Below are 26,485 nucleotides of genomic sequence, written 5' to 3'. Positions count from 1 at the left end.
ATTATCACTACTCACTAACAAAATTGAGAGCAGTGAGATTTACCCTTCCAAGTCAGGAGGGGACAATGTCAATTCTCTTTTTGTAATACCATTTTTTTAGTGATAGATAATATGGACCAATTTTTTAAAATTAATCTATCCACATGGAAAAATATTTTTGAGAGAAATCTAGAGGAAATTGTATTTTTAAAATAAATACTACTGGGAGATAAAGACGAGAAGTAATAAAGGACTTCTTAACTCTAAAACTTTGTTGGGTCTGATAAGCCACGCCCTCCCCACTGCACCAAACAGTTCAGTGGAGGCATTCTAAACAGAAAAATGGCTGCATTTAAATTAAAGGGGGGGGGGGGGGAAGCGCTTCTACAAGATGGGATGCAATACATTACTGTTGCACTTGGTGGCATAAATAAATTATTGTACAATCAATTGTGATTCACTGTATAAATAAAGTGTCATAGCAGAGTGGCCATTATTATACATGGCATTTGTATGCACAGTTTTAATAAATACAGCAGATACTAAGAAATTCTGATCTAATATCTTCCTTCAATTCTTAAATGAGGCTTCAAAAATTTTTTAAAAGCCTGTGCCCACCAAAATTACTTAAAAGGCCAACAGAAACATGTAAATAGCCTGGGATCAAATAGTGTTAAGTAAAAAAGCTTCAACTCTTTAATATTCTAGAATTTTCATCATGTTTTTGATAGCTATCTATCATCTACCTACCTACCTATAGACCTTAAGATACTCAGGAATGTAATTAAGATGTTTGGGCAATAAAAACAGAGTATACACACAAAAAACACACACTTTCAAAGCAACAGATGAATCTGTAGGTCACAAATTTGAAGCCATATCAAAGGATGGGCACTTGATTTACATTTTCAGTGTTAAGAGTGTATGGATGGAGTCTTATTTTACATGTTAGGACTAGAACATTAGTAAGTTTTATCCTAAATATGGCTGTGTAAGTCTTTATCTTCTGCTTCCCTAATCAATAACTTAGGCCCAGGTGGGACCCTCATTTGTCACTTTTTTGGCAAAATGAACCCAGCCTGATAGGAAAGTAGCCAGGAAGCAGGTGACACTGGCCTTCTTAGTTCAGGCTTGTGCTAGACATGGCCCGAGGTTTTCCAGACAGTTTCGTGGAGAAGGCTGCATCCAAATGTGCCTGACTACTAACAACCAGGGAGCAAAGACAGGACAGTGGCATCCTAACAACCCCCCTCCCCCCAGGACAAATCAAAGGGAGGTGAGCTAAATTTCTAATATTCTTAAGACCTAGCCCCAGACATGAAGTCTGCTGTAAGATGGAAGTTTACATAATCCATTCATGAGCCCTCATTCCCCCTCCCACTGACCCCAAGGCAGGGGGAGTACAGAAAACTCAAGTCCTAGAGCTAAAAAAGAGACCTCGGTGGAACTTTATTAGGAAAGCTCAATTTCTCAAGTGAGGCAACCCAGACCCCAGCATGCAAGGGATGCTATCAATTAGGGGCCAGGTATATACATCACTTGGGTCTCCTTTCTACAGTCAGTTGGGTCCTCCTTTCTTCCCCCAATTCACAGGCTTGCTTCCCAGAGCTATGCTTGGAATACTAAAGGCAGCCTGATATAGCAAAATCAGTTATCTGCAAGGAATCTGGTACAGGTTTAAGGTTCTGTGTCTTTCATGTAGCTGAGACATTTTAAATTTAAAACTATCTTCCTTTTGCATATTTTTGGGTAAATGATAATGTCATTATTTTCCCAGGTAGGCATAAATAAAATGGCCACCACATCTAAAACTGTGATTGGTGGGAGACCCATCACAACAGTATAGTTATGTCAATAGTGTCATTAATAAAAACTATAACACATTATAAAATACTTAACAAAGTGTGATCTTGAAATCCCTTGAAAGGTCTTAGAGAATAAAATAAAGCAATTAAGAATGTGGAGATTCACTTTTGAAATTTTTATTTAATCTGCAGATTCAGATCATTCTTAATTATTGCTTTGATTAACTGTGGCAAGATTTGAGGTAAGAAGCCTGGAAAGGAGGAGGGGGTCCTTGCTGTGGGGTGGGGGAGGAGTCCTGAAATGGGACACTGAGAGCTAGGAGAGGTGGAGAGAGAAGGAGAAAGATGAAGCCCACCCTTCTGATTAGCATACCATTAATTTAATCACAAGATTGTTCTCAATTTTTTAAAATCCAAAGCCAATTTGCAGAAGACCTTACCTTTGAGACTCTTTGCCCCAGCTAAAGCTGCTTGAAAAAAATTCACATGTAAACATTTATTTATTTTACAAGTCACAGTCACAGTTTTTCATACTTGGTTCATACACTTATAATACACTCAGACTATTTTTAATTTTTTTATTTCAATTGCATTTTAATCACAAAGATGACATTACATTTCCAACATACAACTCTCTCTTTTTAAGCCAAGACCCTCCTACTGTGCTCTTCGTAAAATTGTAAACGATTGGCTTACCTCGGGCTCTTCGCTAGGAAAACAAAATCATTTCATATTTTTAAACACAGCCACGCCCACCCTCTTGGAACCAACCCCGTGTGGTTTTGGATCTGACTTGCCAACATGGATAAGTGTCTCCCTCCTCCCCCTCCAGCCTCCCACCAGGTGAGAGCCGAGTGTGTGCAGAACACAGAAATTATGTGTGCAGCCCCAAAGCCCCAGATACCTGTGTGTCTGGTTTTTCAACCGTAAAGGCGGGAGGGTTTGGCGAACGAATGAGAAGTGAGGAAACGCTTAGCGCAAAGGGAAAAAGAGAGAAAGACATACAGGAAAAAGGTTATGGAGGCCCGCAGCAGCGGCCCCTCTCCCCCCCACCCCCCTCCCCCGGCCAGCGGCCCAGCACATTACCCAGGATGCCCCGCCACCTTTCCCTGCGCGTTTTCGCGCGGCTCGCAGCAGAGCGCCCGCACAGGTACCACGGAGTGTGCCAACACGGAAAGTTTTTGCCTGCGCCATGGCGCAAATCACAAGACAGCCCGTTCCCAAGTACAAGTACACAATCGGCGGGTAATTTGGGGGTGCCAGGGAAGGGAAATGGGGGACACTTGAGCTTGTCATGCACAAGCGGACACAATATGGACACCAACACACACCAACGACAAGCTGTCTGAGTCCAAGCAGCCGTGCCAGGCGAGGCGGGGGCGAGCCTTCCCCAATGGCCCCAGCCCACCGCGGCCCCAGCCAACCTAGCCAGGGAGCCCCAGGGCCCCTCCCCGGCAGTTCCGGGCTCACCTGAAGCCCCCGCCTGTCCAGCTTACGGCCGCTGGCGCTGGCACTGGCCTCCAGCCGGAAACGACCCTCAGTGTCGCTCGGCACCACTTTTCTCCCTGGAGGGCATATACTTCGGCCACCCGAACCCCTCCAAGGTCCCCTCCCGCTCCCAGGGCAAAGTTAGGGTCCCTCCCTGGAACTTCTAGCAGGCTCTCCCCACCTTTGACAGACCCCTCCTCCCACTGTCGAGCCCCAGACCCACCAGGCAGCCCTGCCACCCCCTCCCCGGGTACCCGGGCGGCCCTGCTGCCCATGGGCAGAGTCCGCCGCATTACCTAGAAGCAGCAGGCGGTGCGTACACATGTAGTCCATCTTTTCGTCCTGGAGTTGCTTGTCGATGAGCTTGCTGCGTTTCTTGTCTGCGCGCTTCTGGGCGCGCATCTCGATGGCTTCTTTGCGCATCTGTCTTCGCTTCTCCGCCAGGGAAACCTTCTTGACCTTGGAAGGGCTCTCGGCTTTGGACTGGGGACTGTCAGATCGGCAGAAGCAGCCTCCGAAAGCTTGCACGAGGAAGTTGCGGAGCAAGTTACGCTGGGGCTTTCTGCTGCGACGATTTCGCCGGAGCCACTGGAAGCAGCCGATGGTCCCATCGTCTGACTCGTCGCTGGAGGAGTCGTCACCGATCGCCCCCTCATCCTCGTACCTGACTCGGCCTCGGCCACGCTCGAGCTTGCCCCGCCAGGCGGTCGTCCGAGTAGGCCGCGGAGTAGGCGGGTCAGCAGCCTGGATCTCCGGGCTGGGGGGTCTGAGGAGACTGAGGTTGCGTCTGGTCCCGGAGGCCGGGGCAGCGGAGGCTGACCGGGGGACAGGGGCTGCCCTAACTGCAGGATCTGCTCGAGAGGCGGATGCTCCACGGGCGCCAGGATTGGCTCGGGCGCCAGGGGCTGCCCCGGCGGTCCGAACGGCTGTGGCGACAGAGGCTGCCCCGGAGACATCAGGCTTGGTTGGATCAACTGAGGCTCCCCGGGAGTCACGATCCGCTGGATCATAAGCGACTGCTCTGGAGTCGGAATCGGTTGGAGTGTCAGAGGTTCCTGGGGTGTTGGGATCGCCTTGGGAAGCCAGGACTCCCGAGGCTTTGGGATCGACTGGTTCGGTGAGGACTCCTGGAACGTTGGGATCGGTTGGCACGGCAGGGGCTGCCCCGGCATCTGGAGTGGTTCCGGCAGCAGAGGCTCCATCCCCTGGAGGGGGGACTTTTCCTTCTTCCGTGGCAGCGGTGGTTGAGCTTCCTTCCATCTCCGCTGCTTCTCCCTCAACTGGGGGTCTCTCTGCTCGCTCTCTCTTATCTGGGGCTCCAGAGACTTCGATGGGCGGGCCATCATCGGCGATTGGGGGGCTGTCCATGTTGACGGGAGCGTCGTCGACCCCAACGGGGGCGCTGCCAATCTCGAGCCGGGGTCCGGAGATCTCCACCGGGGGGCTGTCGCATGCGAAGTTAGGAGGAGGTCTGACAGCCTCTCGGGATGGGCTGCCGATGGCGCTGGGGACCCAGAGGGGAGGCGCGTTTGCGGCGGGAGTGAGGCAGACCGCACTCGGGATCGCGACTGCTGGGAACTGGCCGCTACAGTCGATTTGTGGGATAACTCGGGGGAGCCCGGGGGGTGGGCTGTCATCCCCAAATGCTTCTCCATCAAGCTCAAATGGCATAGCCTCCTCAGTAGGGGGGCTGTAGCCTCCTCTGAAGCCAGTGTTTGCAGGCCTGAGAGCTCCGGGCTCCTCGGGAGGAGCTCCAGGGACCCCTGTCCCCGGACCACCTGGAGCAAGGTCTGGGATCTGCATGAGAGGCTGGCTACAGCCTCCTTGGGTAGACTGCTCAAACTCGAACGGCATAGCTTCTTCTGGTGGTGGGCTGTAGCTTCCCAGGCCTGGTCTCGTAACATTGAAGGCTCTGGTGGGCTCCATGAGCACTGGGTCGAAGGCCTCCAGGCCTGCATGGGCCCCAGTGGGGGATCCAGGCTGCTCCAGGGTAGGCCAGAAACCTCCCAAGCTGGGCTGCTTGACCTCGAAGGGCATGGCTTCCTCAGGAGGTGGGCTGTAGCCTCCACTGGCTCTGGCTTCCTTGAGGGCCGTGCTGAGGCCCTGGAAGTTCGGCCTGGAGACCTCTGGGGGTCCACTGGCCTTGCCATTAATCTGGATGGGGATGGGCTCATTGTGGGGCGATTCGGTCTCCATCTCTTCGGCTGGGCTAAGCCCAGCACTGGGGGCAGCTGCCCCTGGGGCCTCCAAAGGGTCTTGCTCGGGCTGTTCCCCGTCTTCAGGGGGGATATCGTGTTGTCCTGACATATTATTGCCGTCGAGGCAGTTGCGCACGCCCATAACACGGTGGCGGTTTCTTAAAATAAATTTGGGGCTCCGTAAGACGGAGCACCCAACCAAACTAGGGTGAAAAAAATATTTTTAAAAAATATCAAAATAGCAGCTGGAATGTTCTCCAGCCTAATTTCCAACCCTTGTGAGGTTGGGGGTCTCAGGGCCTAGAACTGCAAGTCATGGCAGAAGCAATTCAGTTCTCGCTGGTGAAGTCTTGCCTTCTTCTTGGTCACTTTCTATTCCCTCAGGTTGCTCCTTGGCCAGTCACCCCTTGGCTTGTCTGTGTTCCTTCTTCTCTCTGCTCCCGGGTAGTTTGCCTGCTTGGCTTTAAGGAGCGTGCCGATTCGTTCCGAAAATCGTTAGTAGCGCTCTGTCTCTGCCACCAGAGGACGCAGGTCTTAGTGCCGAGCCGGCTCCAGCTCCAGGAACCAGCTCCGGGAGCCCGGCAGCCCCGGACTTTGGGTAAGGGGGCTGATGAGCGCAGGCCTCGCAGGAACGTTTTGGCTCCTTCCTCTCCTCTCCCTGACTGATTTGGTCTTTCTCCTCGCTTCTCCCCTGGCCAAAGAGAAAGCTCTCCTGCGTTGCGGGACACGTGACGCAAGACGTGGGCATCAAGATGCTGAGTGCAGGAGCTAAAACCCTCCCTCCCCAACTGATTCTCCGGGGGAGGGGGGACTGCGGGAGGATTTTATCACCCCAGAATACCCCTGAACCCCTTAGCTGAAGCCCCCAGCCCCAGACAGCCCCCGATCTTGAGCTGCAAGTGCAGAAAATGAAGCTTTAGATGACTGGGAAGGGGACACAGGCAAGCGTGCGGGAATGCGACAGGTGGTCGTGAGCCCACCGGAGGGGTGAAGAGGGGGCGAGGGGTGAGGGGCTGCCGAGTGTGAGCACACAATTTATTTTTTAAATGCTCCGGGGTACTTTTTGTCATTTCTGTTGCTTTTGTTTGTCGTTTGCGGAGATTGGCTCCGGTAATTATCTTCAATGTCCCCCGTCCCCATTACATTTGGAGGGTCTCAGCAGTGGCCTAGAGTGACGCAGTGTTCTATCCTGTTTATGTGGATGGTGACGCAGGTGAAAAAGAGGGTCTCAGGCACGCACTGCAGAGAATCAAGCAAAACCCCCCAGGCGGTAGGCGGCTGGCTGCGCTAATGGGGGAGGGGGCGCAGGGCTCACAGGAGGACCCTACCCAGCGCAGGCCTCATACTTCCTCATTCTGGGGAAGGGTTAAAGGAGATTTTGGTTAGGAATAATGGTTGATTTAGGGTGGTCTCCAAGACGGGAGAGCCCTGTACGCACTTAATCTCCAGACAAACCGTGCCGCGCCGGCAACAACAGCCGAGGTGCGTTTTTTCCTGTCTTGGGCACCGGCTGCAGGATCTATCAGTCAGCTCCCCTATCCCCTCTCAAGCCCCCCTGCCAGCCCCTCTCCTTTTGGTATGAATATTCTAGGGCAGCCGCTATACTTTTCCTCTGCTACAGTCTGCGGAGGCGGTGCTAAGTGCAGCTAGCAATCCACCGATTGCCAGCCAGGCTGAGCGCCCCTTGCGGTGCTGCGGTGGGCTCAGAGCCCGCGGAGGGTAAACAGCCGCATTGCCAGGTGGGCTCTGCGCGTACACGCGCACTGTTCTGGGCCTGGGGGGTCAGTGGAGGGATTTGAGCACCAGAGGAAAAAATTGCCGCTCCCGGATCACATAAAAACCTGGCACTAGCGCCTCGCAGTTTCGCCACCCGGTGACAGGGGCTCACCAGCTACCTTTAATTGCAGAGAAGCTGGGCAGGGGGCAGGTGGTTGTCTGGTGGAGCTGTGGGGGTCAGAGACGATGGGTGAAAAAGTATGACTCGGGATGGGCTGCGGCATGAAAGACGCACGGTGCAGGTCCCTGTATACGAACTGTAGGCGGATGGACCACAGCATGGTCCGATCTTATTAAGTCTGTCTAATGTATTCCTCTTCCAACCAGGGCACCACAGCTACAGCCACTAAAGACCCCCCAAGTTCCCTACATCCACCTTCCACGTGGCCATCATGCACAGAGGAAAACCGACAAAGTCGAGTCCTGGATAACATTTGAGGCCTTCCAAACGCATGCCACGTCAGTCCTATGGGTCTACACATTTTTCTGACGGTAGTATTGAACTTTAGTTCAAAGTTTGGCCAACTACCCCCATACCCAACGGCTTAACAATTTGATTATCTACCCAATGGGCCAAGTAGGTCCCAACAATCAACTCACGATCCTCCGACCCAGCACTGGGTCAGCTATTGGGCTGGGGTCACGCCAATCAAGGCTGCCTGGCGAATGAGCGGGGGGCGTCGGACCGGAAACCGGATATGGGTGGGAGGTCCAATAGGGGGCGCCGCGTTGGAACGCCCAAAAAGGTTGTGTTGCTGGGATGGTTGGAAGCGGTTGGTGGGCGGGTGTATGGCGGCCAGGCCTAGAAAGCCACGAGGACCAAGAACGTGGTGGGGTCAGTCTTTTTGCTGCCACAAGTCACAGAGGCTGGGTCGGGAGTCGGGGGCTGCTAGAGGCCAGCCACTGGGCTCTTGAATGGCGGTGGGCTAACCTATTTAACAGTGCTGCCGCTGAGGCGAGGCGAAGAGAAGGATTTCCAGGGCCTGGAGGTAGTGGTCCAGACCTGGGATGAGCGCTTACTTTCCCATGCAGAAGAGCAGCCCAGGATGGATTAGGAGTTGAGGCCCCAGGGATGCTGAGCCCTGCACAAGTAGAAGGTCAGTAGATGCTGGAATCGGAACCCCAAGGAGGCTGCAGTAGGGTTCCTAAACGGGAAGGGTTTCTCTCGCCAGACATCACTCCCACTTCCAAAGCACTGTTCATACAAAAATGAGTTCAGGGTCACAAGGTCCACATTCTTGTGGATCCGTGGGACCTCTTTGTTCCATATTCTTTCTTGTATCATAGTCCTCAGCCAGGCAAACACATATATTAAGAGAATAAAGATTGGCTAGATACCAGTCTTCTATCTTAAGGGGCAGAGCAATATAAAAATAAAAGACGACCTCCAATTAGGGGGGCCTGGAAAGTCTTGATAGAGAAAATGGCGTTTCAAATGGCTCTCCATCGAAGGATAAATGCCTTGACTATGAATAGAAGTGTGTGTGTGGTGGGGGCAGGGGGTTGAAGCGGAACACATTTACCTATCAGGAACAAAGGATCCAATGGTAGGATCCAATGGCGGGGTATGGCTGGGTAAACAGAGCAGGCCATCTTTGCTCTTGGAGGAGCAGTGGGGCAGAGGGTAGGAAAAAAAATGAGTGTGAACCCTCTCAGGATCCATGGAACATCAGGTTAATGTTCTTGAGGCCATTTTGGTAAGAAATGCAGAGGATATTGAGCGGTTTTTGTTTGGGTTTTTTTTTTGTCCTGCAAGTGAGAATTTGAGCCAAGTTTTAGTAATAGAAGTAATGTAGAGGATGATCCTGACAAAGAGAAGAAAGAAAGGGGTTATGCACAAAGGAGGCTGTGGCTGCCTATGACCTTTAAAGGAGAGACCCAGACACAGAGGACTCTAATGTCTAATCAATCTCTCTTCAGAAGACTGAAGGAAGGGACTAAAGGGTCCCAGAGGATCCTCTAGCAATACCTGTGCTAGAGGGATACAAAAGGTAGAGGAACTAAAAAAGCCTGTGGCACGTGATTGATGTTGATACTGGGAGTAGGATAGAGAAGTCATGAAGGAGCTAGAGTGGGCAGGGCCAATTTAATTTTAGACATGGCAGAGTTGAAGGAATGAGGGTCAGTCTGATTGAGATTTTTACAACTCATTGGGGAGAAAGGATCTGAAATTTAGAAGGAAAAGCATAAATGCGAACTGACAATAAGATCACTGGATATTTGGTGCTAAAAGAATAATTGGAGCACTGGACAGGAGAAAGGAGGGAAGGCTCTGCAGGGAGAGATGAGAGCACAGTAGTGGAAGGGGCTTCCGAACCTGTGAGCACCCTCAACCTAGATCATGGTTTCCCAGCCTCTGCACAGGTAATATTTGGGTCCAGGTAATTCTTTGCTGTGGTGACTATCCTGTGCATTATAGTACATAAGCAGCATCCCTAGCCTCTACCCACTAGATGCCAGTAGCATCCCCTTAGTTGTAACAACAAAAAATGTCTTCAAACTATGCCAAATATCCTCTGGGGTGCAAAATCACCCTTGGTTGAAAATCAGTGTTATAAGCTGAGAAATAACTCTCAGAGTTGAATAGAAATCACCTTAATTTAAAGGTAAATTTGTACCAGGAAAAGCAAACTTCAGTATTTAGCTCTGATGTTTACCTTTTTTTCCACTCTTGTTTATTTTTTTGTAGTGACTGGCTACCAGAATCTGAAGACCCTAAGTCGCTTGGGTGAATGGGGCAAAGAGCTGAACTACTGCACAACAGCAGCGCAGCTCGAGAGATCCCAGAAGTGTGGCCAGATGTTTAGGAGTTACACAGAAGACAGCTGGGTGACCTGGCCAAAGTGACTTGAGGTAAAGAACTAGGAGTGATAAGCAAGTAGATAGGTTAGGGGTCATCTGTCTAGTGAGCCTGCTGAGAATTGGTGAATTTTCTGGCTCAAGAAGAAACATGGCATTGACCTGGATGGAGAGGGTCAGTGCTAGGTGTTGGTGGGTAGCTTAGTCTGGGGCCTAACCCTACCAGGAGTATTGCTTTTATGGACTGCCATTGTAATTGTATAATATCAAAGGACCTTAAGTAGATTTGCAGTTCCACATGGATCTTCATTGGGGAAGAGGTAAATATTTGGGAATATGAGTAAGGAGGAAGAAGGAAAGTCAGTTAAGGGTTCATGCAGCTAAGGAAGAAGAAGTCGAGATAATTTAGTGCCCATAAAAAGCCAAGTAGGAATGAAGAACAAAATCTGGGTGCCAGGATTTTGATCCTGTCCTGGTAGGGAGCTAGAGGGAAGGGCTGCAATGAGATGATGCGTCAATTAGAGGAAGACAAGAGTTGCTGTAAAACCTAGGTAATAGTTTCTTGAAAATGGTTTGTAATTGGCTACTTAACAGTCATAGGTTTCCTACACTTGATGAATTAGAAAGGAATGAAAAATGCTACCCCACATTTCTGAGGAAAGTCATCCTGTTCAGTCCAGGTGACTTAGGTGCCCAGTAGCAAATCAGTGGCTTTTGTAAATAAGTAGTCCCAAATGGAAAGAATGCTTTCCTCACCATTGACTCTCCTACCAGTGGCATTACGGCACCATTTCTATCTGCAGGGGCATGGTCTCCTTTTGTAGCAATCCCACTTGGTACTCTGGGCTTCCTAAATTTAAGCTCTTGGCTTTATGCACACCTCTGCGATGGCATGAGTTAAAATTGATTGTGTTTATACTTAACATTTTGTGTTCTTACTCATTGCCAAAAGCACAAAACACATCCAGATTTTAAGGTATCTGCCTGTCAGCTTTCTTGGTTCATTCCTGTAGCCATGAAAGAGAAAGCAAAGTAGAAAAGGGTCTCTTGAGAGGAAGAGAGGGTGGGCAAGAGGGAAGAGAACAGAAACCAGGAGAAGCAGTCCTGTTGGCAGTCAGGCTCCTTTTGGTCTGAAGCTTTTGGGAAAGGGCAGAAAGAGAAACCTTCTCTACAGCCCAGTCATGTCATTCATTGTCAGTGGGCTTCTTTCAAATGAGGAAAAGGAAGCAAACACAGAAAAAGAGAAGACAGAGAAGAGCGTTTAGGCCAATACTCAGTTTCTCAGCCTCCCAGTGACAAAGGTTTTTTGAACGCTGCCTGAGTAGCAATAAGACTTGGAAGCTCAATTAAGAGTGCTGCTGCTATCCCTTTCCTCCCAGCATTTCTGCCAGCCTTGGCCGGTGGAGGCAGCAGCAGCTTACTGCTGTCTGCAAAAGGGGCTGCGTGACCAGGTTTCAGGCAAATGCCAATAAAGGAAAGATGCTTTTTGCAGATGAGGCAAAGATACTGGGGTAGGGGCAGATGCAGGCCTGATAATTAAAGATGGTGAAAACAGCATTTCTGAAAACACTTCATCTGTTTAGATTGAAAAGTCCCCTTCCCCCATGCATTCATTGCCCCGCCCCCAACTCAGCTTGTTAACTGTGGCTCATCAGCCCTCTTCATAGAAGGGCCACCAAATTCTGCTTCAGCCCAGCATATTACTGTCACCTGACTACGTGTGCTCATGCAGTACGTCCATGCCCTTTGTAGAGTCACCTCAGCTGTGCTGTGGATTCCTTCTTTAACAGTGTAGCAGAGAATTTTGAGGGGGAGAAGTGGATGAATGGCTACTAAGTAGGGAAGGCTACTAAGAGAGGGGCGATGGTGGGGTTTGGGAGGTGAGGAGGAATCCCGGAAGATAAATTTGGCTTTAGTGGAAGCTCTGTTTAAAATTTATGTAATTCATGGTAGAAATTCCAGGCACCCTGGGGGATTGTGGACACTGAATGCTGTTTGAATTTAAGCGGAATGGTATATTTCACCTCTTCATACAACCTCAATTAGGCAGAGCAAATTTTGCTAATAAAGTCTAATTGGGACAGCAACATAAGCCAGGACACTCAGAAACCAGCTCCTGCCTGGGGGAAGGAGAAATCTGTCAGTTTCAACTAACTGTCAGTCTTTGGGCCTGTGCCCCCCTCAAGTTAGAGAGTAGGGATGTCAGAGACCAGCCTTTGTTGAACAAAAATCCAAGGCTTAGAATTTGAACCATAAAACAACTTTGCTAGATTTTAAGTCTTTCTCTTTGACTGAAGCATTTGAGGTATTGTATGAAAACTCCAACTATGAAATTGAAATTCCTGAGCCAAGACTGTAGGAGACTGTCAAGGCACAGCAACTCTAAGGGTGGTCAATCTGAATGCCTCATTAGTGCTGTATTTGACGGATAAAACTGTTCTAACACTGAGGCTACATCTGCTCCTTGCTGTACCTTGTTCCACTCCCTTCAGCCACCAGATATTTGAAGTCTAGCATATTTGAGTATACCCTAAACCTTTTTTAAACTGCTTTCTATAGACCTAAAATTTACTGGCTTTGCAGCTCCCCCACCCCACCCCCCAGATTTCTAAATCTGATCCTTCCTTCCTGGGTGCTCTCTTATCTGACTACATCTCCCCCCCACACCTGTGACCTCTGAAGCCTTCTTTTCCTCTTTGTTAAATCCATCTGGAATTACTGGCCAACCCCCCCCCCCACACACACACACCTATCCTCTGTGCAGTCTGTGCTTACTCTGGTCTCTTTCATACCTATGTCCCCTGGCTAATTCGCAACACACTCACCCTAAAATAGGCCCATAGCATAAACACACAGGTCATGCCCATACTTGAACCTGGGAAGGCAACTTCTCCAGTTCTACCCAGAATAGTTAGCAGGCGGAAGGTGCATGGCGCCAGCCCTCTTGGGTGTCCTGCTTCTGCTGGCTGAGCTCTATCAACAAGTGATGGTGGCCCTGCACTGTAGGCTCTTGGCTTTGGGAGAAGTAAGTCACTAGGCTGTTTATTCTGGCCTCTGTCATGTGAATTAAGTAGGCGCTAGCACTTGGCTGTACACGGCTGCGCTCGCCTGCCCCCCCCCCCCCCCCCCCCCCCCCCGCCCTGGGCAGGGGTGGGTGGGGAACCGTTTTGGAAGAAGAAAAACTGAGTTTTTTTTTTTTTTTTTTTTTTTTAAGAAAAACAAACACTAGTAAAAATTTACCAAATTTTGTAAGTGGCCAAAAAAGGATTAATTTATAAAACAAAAACCAGGACACAAAAATCAGTTAATTTGACAAAAGCAATTTGTGTATGTGTGTGCTTTGTTTATCCCATGCATTTGCAGTGGAGCCAAAATTGGTTTGTGTGTGTGTGTACATACAAAAAGCTTAGCAATTACCAGATCCCACAGCAGATAAGCAAATAATATCTAATCTATATCTGTGAGATTAAAATTTCCTGAAGAGGGGGACAGCTAGGAAAAAATAGCTTAAAAAAGCTCCTGGGTGGGAGTGATAATGAAAAATATAATTGGGAGAATTGGTTTATTCTAACTAGTTATAGCCTCGAAGCCATTTTTCCAGGTCTAGCCTGATCAAGACACTCAGAAACTGTTTCCAAATAATATATTCAGCACTCCACAGTGTGTCAGTCTGCTGTCTTCCACAGGGGCTAGCAGCTCCCTGCTGCAGTGTTCTGACAGCAGTTGCACCATGCTGCCTGCTGAGGCTCTGGAAGGCTCAGTCCAGACACTACTGTTAGGGAGAGAGGTGTAGAACGAACGAACACACACACACACACACACACCCACTGTGCTTAAGGATGGCCATATTTTTCTCAGTCTAGAGACAGGACACAGAATTCTGCATTCTCTGTCATGCCTCTTTATTTTTGCTACAAGTTAAAAAACATTTGACAACAGATTTATTTGTCGATCAACTTTTGAATCTTGGGGCTTCATCAGTGCTAACATCATTGAATGAATCAAATCAGACACTCCAGGCTTCTTAAACAAGTCAACCTACACATATTTGAAGCCGAAAGGGATCATAGAAACATATCATTTAGGTAGTTCATCTTAGAATAAACTGAGCCAGAGGGATGTTGGGTAAAACCCAAGCCACTTGACAGGACTGGGACTAGAATCATTCTGGGCTAGCCCAAGACCTTTTGTCTTGGATCGTGTTGCCCATGTCTGGGGCATCAGGATGTAGGAAATAGAGTCATTAATGTCAACCCCCACAGCAGGACAAGAAATTCCATCCCTTATTCTGGAACACGGGGATTAAAGATGTAACTTGAGATTCTCATCCCTGTTGCTGGGCAGTATTTTAGAGAAGGGTAGCACTTGAATTGGCCTATGACGTCACTGGCCTCTGGAAGTTTAATTTGATGTTAGTGATAGGTCACCTTCCTGTTAAGATGCTTTACCCAATACATGGTTTCTGCTCAGTTTCCTCTGAATAGCTTTCCTCTTGAAGAGCAGTGGTAATTCAGATAAATTAAGCAAAACTCATGCAGTTATTACTATTTTAAAAAACATTATTCTTACCGACACTGAAGTTCCAGCTTTCTTGTTAGCCCTTCCATCACAGCTGCTAGTAATAAAGGCTAAAGGCTAAAGAGTAAAGGGCTGTAGGCAATTGGGAGCCGGGGCGGGGGAGGGGGGCTTCTATTGCATTTAAGAAACATCTTAGAACAATTCCAAATTTTAAAATCAGTTTGCTAATTCTGATAAACATAGAAATTTTGTTTATAAACTTACATCAGGTTTTTTACAATACACAATATTTGAACATTGCTACATGATTTACAACTCAAAAAAGTTGAATTGCAAGAGCACCTTTGCCCCTCAAAGCAGATTTACATTAAGCAAATAACTAATACAGAAAAGGAAAGCTTTTAAAGGTTGGGGTATACCATGGTATTTCACAAGCTTTATTCTCTCCCTCCCCCTGTTCTCCCTCTTGCTTGAAATATTCTAATGGACTGCTAATTCGCTGTGTGGTCAAAAAGATCTGCCTTTCAGAGAGCATATCCTCACCCCACAGACCCTACCTATGGTATAGGGCAAGCAAGCCCATTGAAATGCTAACCCCAGCTTATCCGGGTGAGACAAAGGGCTAGCTGGCAGACTAGTTTCAGAGAATGTTTGGAGAACTTGCTAGAAATGGTGTCTGGAAAAGGAAGGCAGCTGAACCCAGTGACCCAGGCAGAAAGTGGGCTTGAAGTGTCTTATTAGCAAAACCCCCTCTCCTCCCAGTGGGTCGTGGGTGTTTTCCCTGGGGTTTGGTACACTCCTGTATGGTCCCCAATGACTTTATCTCCTAATCAGGGTGGAAGGAGGGAGGGTGGGGGAGGGGCACTAAATGGGGGAGGGTGTGTGCTGGTGGGTAGCAGGTTTTCAGGATTAGGCTGTAATTTGGTTTTTTACTGACTCAGGTAGTTTATGGATGATGCTGACTGAGATGCAGCAAACTATTTGGGCACCCCTGTAAGAACTTGGTGCACTGCTCACTGTTAAGATAAGCTGGCCTCCCCCTGCAGGCTTCTTTTTAAAACAGAACAAGATTTAGGCAAGGAATGGACTAGGCACCAAGGACCTTTTAAAGCATTTATTCATCTCTGCAACAAGGCAGTGTGCTAATTTAGTTAATGAAAAACCTAGCTCTGCTGAAAAACTTGTCTCCCAGACTTTCCAAACTGAAGCAAGGACAGCACAACATCCAGCAAACCTCCTGGCTTCACTTGCCGTCAACTACAGAGCTTTGGGTTTGATGAACTGAGGCCACTAAGACATTGCTAGATACAACAAAACAAAAACCCAGAACACTAAATGTCAGTGTCACAGAAAAGTCGCCATCCTTGTTAAGCAGAAATTTCAACTTAGTGGAATTCCACTTCACTTAGGCAACTTCATGCTTGCGAGCCAAAAATAATGATAATAATAACGGCTGGGCATCCTGGCCGTTCTGCAACATCCTCGGCAACCTCCAGACACCAATATGCTTGCCAGGGAAACATATTCCCTGTCTTCCTTGTGTTTACCAAAGACCGCGCAGGTATCCAACCATCTTCAGCGCCGCAGCTCCGTGTAACTAAGTTCCGGAGGCTGCGACGCCGTCCTAGGGAAGAGGTCCTGGAAGGAAGACCACTTAGTTTTCCTTCTAGCACCATCCTTCTCTTAGGACTTTAAGAATACGACCACCTTCATTTCAAGCCGTCAAAACGCTTTACTTTCACAGATTTCTCAAATCATTCCCATTAAAATAACTCAAGCCGCGCAAAATGAGACGCGCGCACGCGCGCACCAACACACGCACAAAACTTCCCAAATCTGCTAAGATTTGTAAGTAAATTTCACTTATCAGTTTCGCCCCGGAATTGGAAAGGAAGACACTCCAAGATGTGTTACCAGATTGCGGCTGTTTTGGGGCTGGATCACAGGGCAATTTTCCCTCCAGGTTACAGATTGCAAGCCTGGCTCCACCAGAGCTGAAAATGGCCGGAGCAGAGAGCGCCACCTCCTTTCCCTGAGGCTGCTGAAACCGCCCCCTCTCAATGCCCCAGGACGGCGTGCTGGATCCAACACCTTTCCCCAGCTCGGTTAGTGTCACTCACTTTGTGGGCGCCTTGTACTCAGTCTCGATGACAGACGCGATTTCGTCCCCCTCCCCACTCCTGCATTTCCTTTCTCCGCCCTACCACCTCCTCCCTCGGCTCTCTCTCCTGCCTTTAGGACCTTGCGCAAACAGCCCAGGACCTCTCCAGCCAAGCTGCATCCAGCCTTGCCCTCTGACCAGCTGCGCCAAAAGGTTGGCGATGCCCCGACGTGATCGATCCCGCGCTGATAGCCCTGGTAGCCCGGAGGGGCACCCCCCACCCCCGCCAAATGGTCTCTGTACCTCCACTGCCTACCCTCCAGGTACCAGTGACTTGCCAGGGAGATGCCGGCTCACTGGAAAAGGTTGGCCCTTGGGCGCATGGACAGGTGCGCAAGCTCTCTCTTTTCCTTGGCTCTGGCCGGGTGAGTGCCTGGAGGGGACCAGTGATGGCCAGGATTGCTGTGCCGCAGTGGGGGGCACTAGTGCCGAACTCCCGCGGCTCCAAATTGGCAGCACCAGGACCTTGGCTACAGACTCCGAGCCTGTTAGGCACCTGCGCGCACACGACTTCCTCCGGAGCCGGCAGTCTCCGGAGTTTTCTCACCCAATTCTATTGTTTACTTTTCTCACATTGCAACAGTGTCGCTACAGTGATGCTGCTCTTGAATTGGGGAAAGTTGGCGCGTGAACCTCCGAACCACAGTTCGGGCGCCTGCTAAAGTCAACTTACTTTGAGACAAATCTTTCTAGAAGGAAAAAAACGCATCAAACAAGTACTTACCTTTGTTGTTTGGGTGTGCAGCTCAAAACCTGAGGCGTGCTCAGCATTCAGTCTCCTGTCCCGGGCGCCAACTTGGAGACCCTCAGGTTGTCTCCAGCGAGGCGCGAAGAGCGCTTCGCCGTCCAATAAGCCCTTGGCCACCGGGGCACCCCTGACATCCTGGGAAGATCTGTGGAGCCCTCGCCTCACCATGTCCTTCGTCTAGGGCTGACTAGCTGAGCCTGCTCCTTTCCCACCTTGCCCCTTAACCTGTCTTTACTTCTCTTCCACCCTTTCTCCCACCCTTCCTCCCGCGGAGCCCGCACTGCCCCCAGGATCCCCAGGTTAGCCGTGGGCAACTAACCTGAATCCATGAAAACAAGGAGAATCTGGACGGCGTCCTCCATTAGTGACGCCGGATGGGGATGGATGGCCTTTTGGAAGGGGAATCTGGGGACGGGTCGCGGCGGGTAGGCTTTTTTGGCTTGCAGCGGCGCTGCTGCTGCTTCTCCTTGCGCTCCTCAGACTCTTCGGGGTCCCTCGGATCCTGGTCTTCGGGCTCCTCCCCCTCACTGGGGCTCCGGGACTCCTGAGTGGTGGGCTGCGCAAGATTCGAGGAGGCGTCGGGGCTTTGTAACTTCAGAGCGTGCAGACGCTGGGTAAGAGACTGATTGAAGGTGGAGCTCTGGGGGCTGCGCTCGTCTTCTGGCTCGGTCTCAGGCTCGGTGGCGGGGGCAGTCTCAGGCTCGGTCTCGAAGTCAGTCTCGGACTCGATTTCGGACTCGGTCTCGGTCTCGGTCTCGTAGTCGAGCTCTTCCTCGTACTCCAGGCACTCGGGGAGGGACAGCTCAAGGTCTCCCTCCTCGTGCTCGTGCTCGTGGTCAGACTCAGATTCAGGGGACTCGGGGAACACCTGGGCGCTGGAGCGGTGGTGGGCGTTAAGGAAGCTCCGGCGCTGCTGGGCAGCCGCGCGCTGCTGGGCACGGGCGTTGGAGGTGGCAAGTGCGCGGAGGAGCGCGATGGAGCAGGAGAGCCAGAGGAGTGCAGTGGCTGCCCGGCGGCCTATGGGTGGGCACAGGTCGTTGTAATTATGGCGAGCTCGGCGCCACTGCTGAGCCCGGGACCTGCGATCCATCCTCTTAGGCGCACACGGAGAAGCCGACCCGCCCTCTGGCTCTGCAGAGCGCGGCTCCGATGCGCATTAGCTGCTGGAGCCGAAAAAGATGCGTCTTACGAGGTGAGAACCTGGGTTCGGAGGTCCCAGTCCCACCTCGGTGTGAGAAAAAGGGAAGCACCTACCTTCCCGACCACTTAAGAACTTTCTTAAGCTCCGCGCCTCTGCTCGCCTCTCCAAGCAAAAAGGGATGGGAAAAGGGCTATCTCCTCCCGGGCTCCTCTCACTAAGTCTTAGACTGCAGTCTAAGACTCGAGAGCGGTGCCTCCGCTGGTCCTCTCGCCTGGGAGAGGAAAGAGGAGACTGAGGCGAGGAGAGATGGGGCGGTGAGGTTCTGCGAAGTTGCGCGCCCGGACTTCTGCCGGGCATGTGCAGTAGGGAGGTGGGGGCTGTCTCCCCGCGAGCTGAGCGATGGCTCCTAGCCCGTGGTGCAGACCCTAGTGGGCCGGCAGGTGGCAGGAGGGATCCTTGTTTGAAAGTATTTGGGCAAAGCAGCGGGCGGGGGCGCCTAGCGAGTGCCAACGAACAAGCAAGCGAGCGCTCACGGTAGCTACAGGTTAGAGTACTTGGGTAGCTGGGTGTGGATTCTCTACGAGGTTTGTCCCCCTCCCCAAATTCTTCTCCATGAAATGAACAGAGTCATGACCAGCTGAAAACTAGTCCACAAAATTGGAAAAATTGAAGAAATGAGGGTCTGTACATGAGTGTTAATGATTCAGCCCCAGGCATTTTCCACAGGCTTAATAGTTTGAGGATGGTAACCTAAGGCTGTCATTAATCATGAAACCACCTTTGGCGGATATGTTGTAGTGACTAATTAGAGAAGTTTCCAAAAAATATACCCACTGTATAGTCTCAACTGGCTAATTATCCTATGGACAAACTAGCCACTTCCTTAAGAAAGCCCTAGAGGTAGTAGTTTGCAAGCCTGCAGACAATGGTTGCCCCCTACTCCATGAGCTCTGCCCCTTGGAGCTAGTTCTTAGATCAGTTTTCAACAATAATAATTAATTTAACAAATATTCATTGAGTACCTAGCACATATCAAGCTCTGTTCTAGGTGCTGAAGGCAGAATAGTGAACAAGAAAAAGTCTTGCATTAAGGAAAGGGTATTGAGGATTAATCTGCTAATTGGAACATTAAATCTTTCACAATCCTTCATTCACCAACATTGTTCAATCCAGCTTGACTTGTACATGAGAAAACAGAACGTTGGGGCTAGGGGGCAGACAGGTACTACTAGATCGTGGTGTTGAACTCTGGAGGCCAAAGAATTAAAGTAAACTGGTTCCACTCTGTCTCAGCCCTAGAAAATCAAATGAGCTTCCTGGGTCCAGGAGGGGATACCAGCAGTGGGAAGTCTTGGGTTCCATGTGCAATGCAATTTTTTGTGTGTGTGTGTTCAGTCTTGTCCTCCCTGCTAAATATGGAGTGCCCCTTGTGCCTCAGAAACAAGTCCAGAGGTGATAAAGCTCAGAGCAAAGCCATCTTTCTGGAATCCATGAACTGTCAATAAGGTTGCTTTACATGAGACACGTCACGTTGGGATTGGTTCTGTTCTCCTTGAGTCAGTGTGAGGGAACTCAAAGAAGAGGCGCTGCCCTTAAAATTCTCTGCTTTCCCAGTGATCCTTTCTGGTGACTGACTACTCAGTCTCTCCCACCAAAGCCGTTCCTCACTGTGGGTGACTTACCTCCACTTCCTTAATACCAGACCTGCGTTAAACATGCCACATGCAGAATTAGAACCTTGGCTACATTCCAGCCACAACTTTGGATGATTGAAGTTTTTCTTATTTCTGCATCTTGGCTGTGTCTATGTTGTATCTCATGTTCTAGGAGTTTGTAGTATTAAAATACTGATTGATCTAATAGAATGGGATTGATTCGGCAAATCCCATCAAAGGACAGACAGCTGTGCTCTAGTTGTGCCCTACTCTAACACTTTCCAGAGAAACTGGAGGGGTTTATTATCATAAGTGCCAGCATGGCTCTACTCACCATGTGGGTATTATTATGGGACACTGGACAGGGTTATTGGGAGCTGTATATCTTAAATCTTGATCTCTTGCCTCTCAACCCTGACTAATGGGGGACATTTCTAAAGAGTCTGCTCATGTTGACCCGCCCACTTTATTTCTTTCAATTAGCACAGCTCTACTGACAGTGTATAGAACATAAAGACATCGGTCAAGTTAATTTCAGGGCACATCGAAGGGAAAAAAAATCAAGACTATGTGGGTGCTGTCAAGTGCCCTCAGTGGAAGCTAATGCCAGCCGTCAGTGCTGAGGTGGGCTTTGGTTCTTCAGTGTGCATAGGAAAGCCCTTCATTTTTCAGATGGACTGCTTTATGCCTGTAATGGAGATGGCAGCCCAGAGCTGATTCACTAATAAAAAGACACACCGAGATTGCTTGCATTATTAAAAAATATGCATTACATAATACAGATTTTTGGACTAGATTCTGCATTAGCAATGCTCTTTCTTTGTAAGATGCATTTTAATCAGCAAAAAGACATTTAACAAAATACTGCATTTTCAAGCCCCAGTCATGTATATTGCAAATACATTTTGGTGTGCATTCGGCACAGGCTCTAGGAGGAGCAGGGGACTGCACTGAAATACTGTTCCATCTCGCACTTAGTGCGAGGTCGAGCAAATGGATCTGGGCAGAAAATGCTCTTTAAAATGCATTATGTGCATGATTTTAAAAAGTGCTTGCTGCAGAGTGAATTTCAAAAAGGACCAAGTGGGTGATGAACGACCTCAGTTGTTACCAGCTTAAGGAATAAGGGCTTTCTCTGTCTGCTGCTAAATAAAGTGTGGTCATATATTACCTTCAGGCTCTGCCAGAGGGAGGCTCCTAAACCAAGTTGGACAGGAAAGCGCAGTTTCCAGTTCATTATCGTATCATACGATAAGGTTTTTATTTGGATGCATTGTGAAGAATATTGTCTTCAGCTCCTTAAAGGATTGTTGTGTGGAAGAAGCTTTAAGAGTTACTTTATGTGGCTCCAGGGGACAAAATTAGAAACTATGGGTAGCATTTATAGATAGGTTTAGTTCAACCCAAGGAAGAATATTCTAGCAATCAGGGCTCTGAAGTGGAATGAACTGTCAAGAGGTTATTGGCTCTTCATTAGAAGCTGTGCTAAGTCAAAGGACAGATGACCACATACTGGAGATGTTTTCCATGGTGCTTATGATCCGGGTGGAGCTGGAACTTGAGGTTCACTGAAGTCGTCTTAACTCGGATCTGATTCCATGCAAGGCATATGGGGGGCTGTGAGAGAGCCTGGGAACTCTACAGATGGACACAGTTTTCAACTCTGCTTCTATTTGGGAAGCATTTGAAAGTATGAGTAGCTCAGTGACAAGAAGGAATGTTTACGTGGCCATTTCATGACACAGGCAAACAGATAGAATGCATATGGACCCAGTGGCCTGTGGTGGAGCTCTTGTAACCCAGCAGGGTTCTGAGGCTCTGCTCCACAACTCACTTGTTACAGCAAAGACATTAGTCAAGTCTATGTATTAATTACATCAGTCCTCTTTATCTCCCCTCCTAGAGCTGTCTCAGAAATTACAAATGAAATTGGCTATTTAGCAATCACGAATTGACTCACTTCTATGACCAAGACGCTATTCCTGGCATTGTGGAGAGATGGAAGTAATTGAGGATGAGCCATTCCTGCCATCCAGCAACATACGCATCAGTGTGAAATGCCCCCAAATACTAAAAACATAGTGCATACAGGTGTAAAGGAATATGTTCTATCCCTGATAGAACATATTCCTGATGAACAGGGGAGGGAAGCTGAGAAGCAGTGATTAGAATCAGCTACAGCTCATCTGGGTTTCTGAAAGTGGTGTTTCTTTGTTTTTGAGTTTTTTGGGTTTTTTTTTTTACCTAGTATGACTTTGATATTTTTCTTTTGGTTTTTTAAAAGCCCATGAGAGGATTGCTTCCAGTCCACCTGTTCAGTGTGTCTACCATGTGCAAAGCCATGTGCTGGTCTCTCTGGGAGACAGATGAATCATATGAGCTTGTAGAAGGCTTGCAGCCTGTTGTCAGAGGTCCCATAGACACCAATACATTTTCCAAGATGAGATTTAAGATAAAGGAATGGTTCTGTTCTGCCCAGTGGTGGGTATAATCACTCTTGAACATGTTTTCTGGACAGTCATTGGAAAGGACTATTTTTGGAGATGGAGAGCTTTTCAAACTTTCCTTTGGATACAAATGAATTCAGGGCCTTGGAAGTGCTCCCCACCCCTCACTGTGGCAATCAGCCAGAAAGACTTACCCCCACTGAGAATTTGGTACTGGCCCCTCCTGCCTGTTCCCCAAGGGGACAGGCACAATACAAGAGCATTTGGCTCATCTCTCTAGGGTGCTATTTTGCTGTTACTCAGACTGCACTGATCGCAGTTGGCTCTCACCAGAAGAAATGGTGAAAATCCTAAGCTCCTGATTGTGAGATTTTGGGGGATGCCATCTAGAGCTAAAAGCAAACAATGGGGACTCATCATCTTGTGACATGCCAGGGTTCTGTCCAGGCCATTGTTGGGATTACAGTACTGTATTTGTGCCATTCATGTTGCAAGGGAGATAGGATCAGAACTGACTGTGTTCCTGGGTACAGATTGTTAGCAGTTTTCTGCTTAGAAGTTGCCTTTCCTTTTCCTTCCCCTGTGTTCCATGCAGGTTCTCCCACTGATTTTGCACCTATCTCCTTCCCTTCTTTTCTGCCATGGAAGGAATAATTTCTAGACTTCAGAGCCAACAGGAAATGTCTTGACACTCCGTCATTCATGTGAAGCTTTGGTGTATAGGTCTTTAGACGTGAGGCCTCTTTTTCTGTGTTTGGTAAGGCCCTGGACCTTACCTTTCGTGGAATTGTTAGGTTAGCCCCTGGACTCTGACCACGTGCCTTGTTTTGTCCTGTAGAGATCAGGACTGGGTTCTGTCTGTCTGTCTAGCCCTGACATACTTAGCTTCTTGTCTGTTTCTTTCCTGTGGTTGGCTGAGACATCCATGTCTAAAGGCATTACCAGCCCAGGTGATACTGGCCACACATGTCTACCTCAGATGTCTACTTCTACCCTACACACCAGCTGCTGCCTCCAGCTGGTGGGCTGTGAGTGAAATGGGTAAAAACACTTCCCACATCTGGACCACCTAACTGTTGGAAATGTCCCAGGCTCATGGTTTTATCTTTTGTTCATATCTCCTGGACATCTCACCTCTCCCCCAACTAACCCTGCACCCCGCCACCAGCATGAGCAGAAAGCCTCAAAGTTGTTTTCATCTCATCTGCTGAGTATCTGACTCACCCTTCAGACCTGGGGGAGGGAGCCAGGAAGCGAGGGGCCTCAAGCCCAGAGGGGAGAAACTCTTGGTGTCATGGTTCAGTCACAAGCTCATAGAATCCTTTCAGCTTGAGCTCTTCAAACTATGATTAGACCAATTTTACATGTCTAGTCACTGAGGCTCCAGCTCCGGAAGATTGGGGCTATTTCTATATGTGCAAAGTGAAGTGGACAATTGAGGCAATTATCTTCAAGCAAATGAATCCGGGCTCTGTAATCAGCCCATCCTGATAACTGGGCGAAATCGGCCTCATTCATGCAGCTTTGCTTTGAGTTAAAGAGGATTCTAAGGTATTTGTTTGTTATTTTTGCTTGGCTTTGTTTTTCCAAAAGGCAGTCTGTGAACATCCAGTTCTGCACCATGCAGGAGTCAGGGTGTGTGGCTCACTTAGATCTCAGAACACGGTCCCTCTGTGTCAGTTTATAATCAGATCAGGCTCACAACAGGATGCATCCCAGCTGACTTTCCAGTGGACACTCCATTCCACTTCAGCCTCTTCCTTTTATCCCGTTTCTCTGTGTGCATAAGAAACCTGAGGTATTGGACCAGGTGACCTTTATCTTGCTGCTAAGATGATATGATGATTCCTAACAGGATCAACAAATGGCCTGCATGATGAAACATGGAAAAATGAGTGCAGGTCTCTCAGAACGAGAATGAGAACACATTTGGGTGGCCGTCCCACCCCAATCTTGGAGGAAGGAAGAACAAGAAAAGACTGTTAACAAACCATAGAGGTATGGCTGGTTTTGAGGCAAGTAAGAAATTGGATTCAGGTAATTGCCCTTGAGCAGTTTTTAGTGTATTCAGGAAGCCACTGGCCAGCGAGAAGGCCCAATGGTATTTACTGGGTAGAGGTGGTACAGGGTCACTAGCAAAGCAGACAGGGCAGAAGATGCACCTGCCACGACCTCCCTCACATACTCACACTCAAAATAATTAGAGAAGAACATGAATTTAATTAGCTTCCACAGTGTGCTTTTGACTGTAAGTACTCCAGGAATAAAGGGCTTGAGATGGACCTTGGGAAATCAGAATTAGTTACTAAAACAAAACAAAACTAAACAACAAAAAAAATCCTTCCCCATCTACAATGGTGGTAGGAGGGTTTCGAAAGCCATCTCTCTGTCCTTACAGTATTGTGACAGTATGTGGGCCTATATTTTTGTTTATTGTGAGCTGGTCTATTATTGCTTAGTTTGTTAAATTGCAACATCTTTTCCCAGTGTTTTTCTGTGGTTGGTTTACAGCCTTAGTGATCATTGTTTTATATTTTTATTTCAAGATCTGCCAGGGCAAGTGCCTTCCTATTGAATATTATCTCAGAGTTCTCTGATACTTTTATCCATTTATTTTCCTATATGAATTTTAGAACCATTTTTATCAAGTTCTATGATGACTGATGATATTTCTGCCTTGAACTGCATTCATTCTATAAATTAAATTGGAAAACATTGTCTTTTTTGCATTTACTCTTAACCCAGAAGAATTGTCTCATTGAGTCTGTTTTCAAATCTCTATTTCTCACATTGGGGGTTTGTGTTCTCTTTACATAGTTATAATGTATCTTGTGGAGTTTGACATGTGAATGTACATCGTACACATTGCTCAAGTATTTGATACTTTGGTTGCATTATAGGTGGGCTCTTTTTTTTTTCCATTAGATTTTTTCAGGCTGTTTATTTTGTGTTTATAGGAGTGATACTGGCTTTGTACATTCTTCTCATATTATGCTACTTCTATAATTGGCTGGTTGATGAGGTGCCACCACAGCACACCTTCAGCAGGTTTCTGAAGGGCTTTGGGTCTGTTCCTTCATGGGGAAAGAACTGAAGGAAGTCAGTGAGTCTCAAATGCTGCTCTGTAGTGACATAAGGACAGTAAAGATGATGTAGTGAGTTTTTCATGAAGCTAATTTACTTAGGGAAAGGACTAATCTTGATTTTGAGGCTTTGTAAGTGTCCTACCTTTTCGGTAAAGGATTTGGGTGACTCATTTCGTTTAGAAGGATGGAAGATTATTAGAGTTTTTGTCTTGCTTTAAGATTTTAGAGGTTTTTTAAATAAACAAGAAATGCTTACCAAAAGAAAAAAAATCAAAATTTGAATTCTATCCTAACCGCCCCCCCCCCAAAGAATTTAGGCTTTTTTGTTTGTTTATTTAATCTTATTTTTCTGTGATTTTATTTAGCAGGTTAAAAAGACAGTTCGCAAACCCATGTTAGCACTGTACATTTCTCTTTAAATTTTAACATTGTCTGAAATCTCAAAATCTGAAACTTCCACAAATTCAGTGTCTTCTTGGGCTTTACAGTTTTGATATTCAGTAAATCTGGGCTTTTTTTATTTTAAAATAATGTTTAGTTTATTCTGGATTCTTCTAGTTTGTCATGTCATTGATGTTTTTTATTCCTCCTTTCATTTTTCTCTAATTTCTTCATCTTTCACTTTTGTCTTGTATTCTCTGAAAGTATGTGTGAGAGAAGAATCTTTAATACTTTACTGTATTA

At 48.0% G+C, this 26,485-nt stretch overlaps 2 protein-coding genes and 1 long non-coding RNA gene across 6 annotated transcripts in view; 1 reads left to right on the top strand and 2 right to left on the bottom strand.

Moving 5' to 3' along the window:
* LOC109692786 (neuroendocrine secretory protein 55-like) overlaps positions 1 to 18,968 on the bottom strand; it is a 51,518-nt gene extending 32,550 nt beyond the window's left edge. Inside the window, exons 1-2 of one of the 2 annotated variants that reach the window (XM_020173645.2) lie at positions 18,727 to 18,968; positions 17,792 to 18,635 (exon numbers count right to left, since the gene is read on the bottom strand). In XM_020173645.2, the coding sequence (XP_020029234.1) occupies positions 17,834 to 18,562 (729 nt within the window). In that variant the 5' untranslated portion in view covers positions 18,563 to 18,635; positions 18,727 to 18,968 and the 3' untranslated portion in view covers positions 17,792 to 17,833. The remainder of the gene's footprint in view (positions 1 to 17,791; positions 18,636 to 18,726) is intronic. The other variant, XM_074075034.1, reaches the window with a different exon arrangement.
* On the bottom strand, positions 3,569 to 5,554 carry LOC141423437 (protein ALEX-like). Its single transcript, XM_074075031.1, has one exon. The coding sequence runs from the start codon at positions 5,444 to 5,446 to the stop codon at positions 3,569 to 3,571; it is 1,878 nt and encodes a 625-aa protein (XP_073931132.1). The 5' UTR covers positions 5,447 to 5,554.
* Positions 7,962 to 26,485, top strand: part of LOC141423438 (uncharacterized) — a 32,680-nt gene continuing 14,156 nt past the window's right edge. For 2 of the 3 annotated variants that reach the window (XR_012448328.1, XR_012448327.1), the window contains exons 1-3: positions 7,963 to 8,343; positions 9,936 to 10,099; positions 16,527 to 16,668. This is a non-coding gene — a long non-coding RNA (uncharacterized lncRNA). Of the gene's footprint in view, positions 8,344 to 9,935; positions 10,100 to 16,526; positions 16,669 to 26,485 lie in introns of all 3 variants that reach the window. The other variant, XR_012448329.1, reaches the window with a different exon arrangement.

The sequence above is a fragment of the Castor canadensis genome, chromosome 5 (assembly GCF_047511655.1).
Source record: "Castor canadensis chromosome 5, mCasCan1.hap1v2, whole genome shotgun sequence".
Lineage (NCBI taxonomy): Eukaryota > Metazoa > Chordata > Mammalia > Rodentia > Castoridae > Castor > Castor canadensis.
This window is presented reverse-complemented; position numbering and strand designations above follow the sequence as displayed.

Bases quoted from the DNA above. Each gene is read 5' to 3' on its own strand.
- LOC141423437 (XM_074075031.1), bottom strand. From the start codon at position 5,446: ATGAGCCCATCCCCATCCAGATTAATGGCAAGGCCAGTGGACCCCCAG.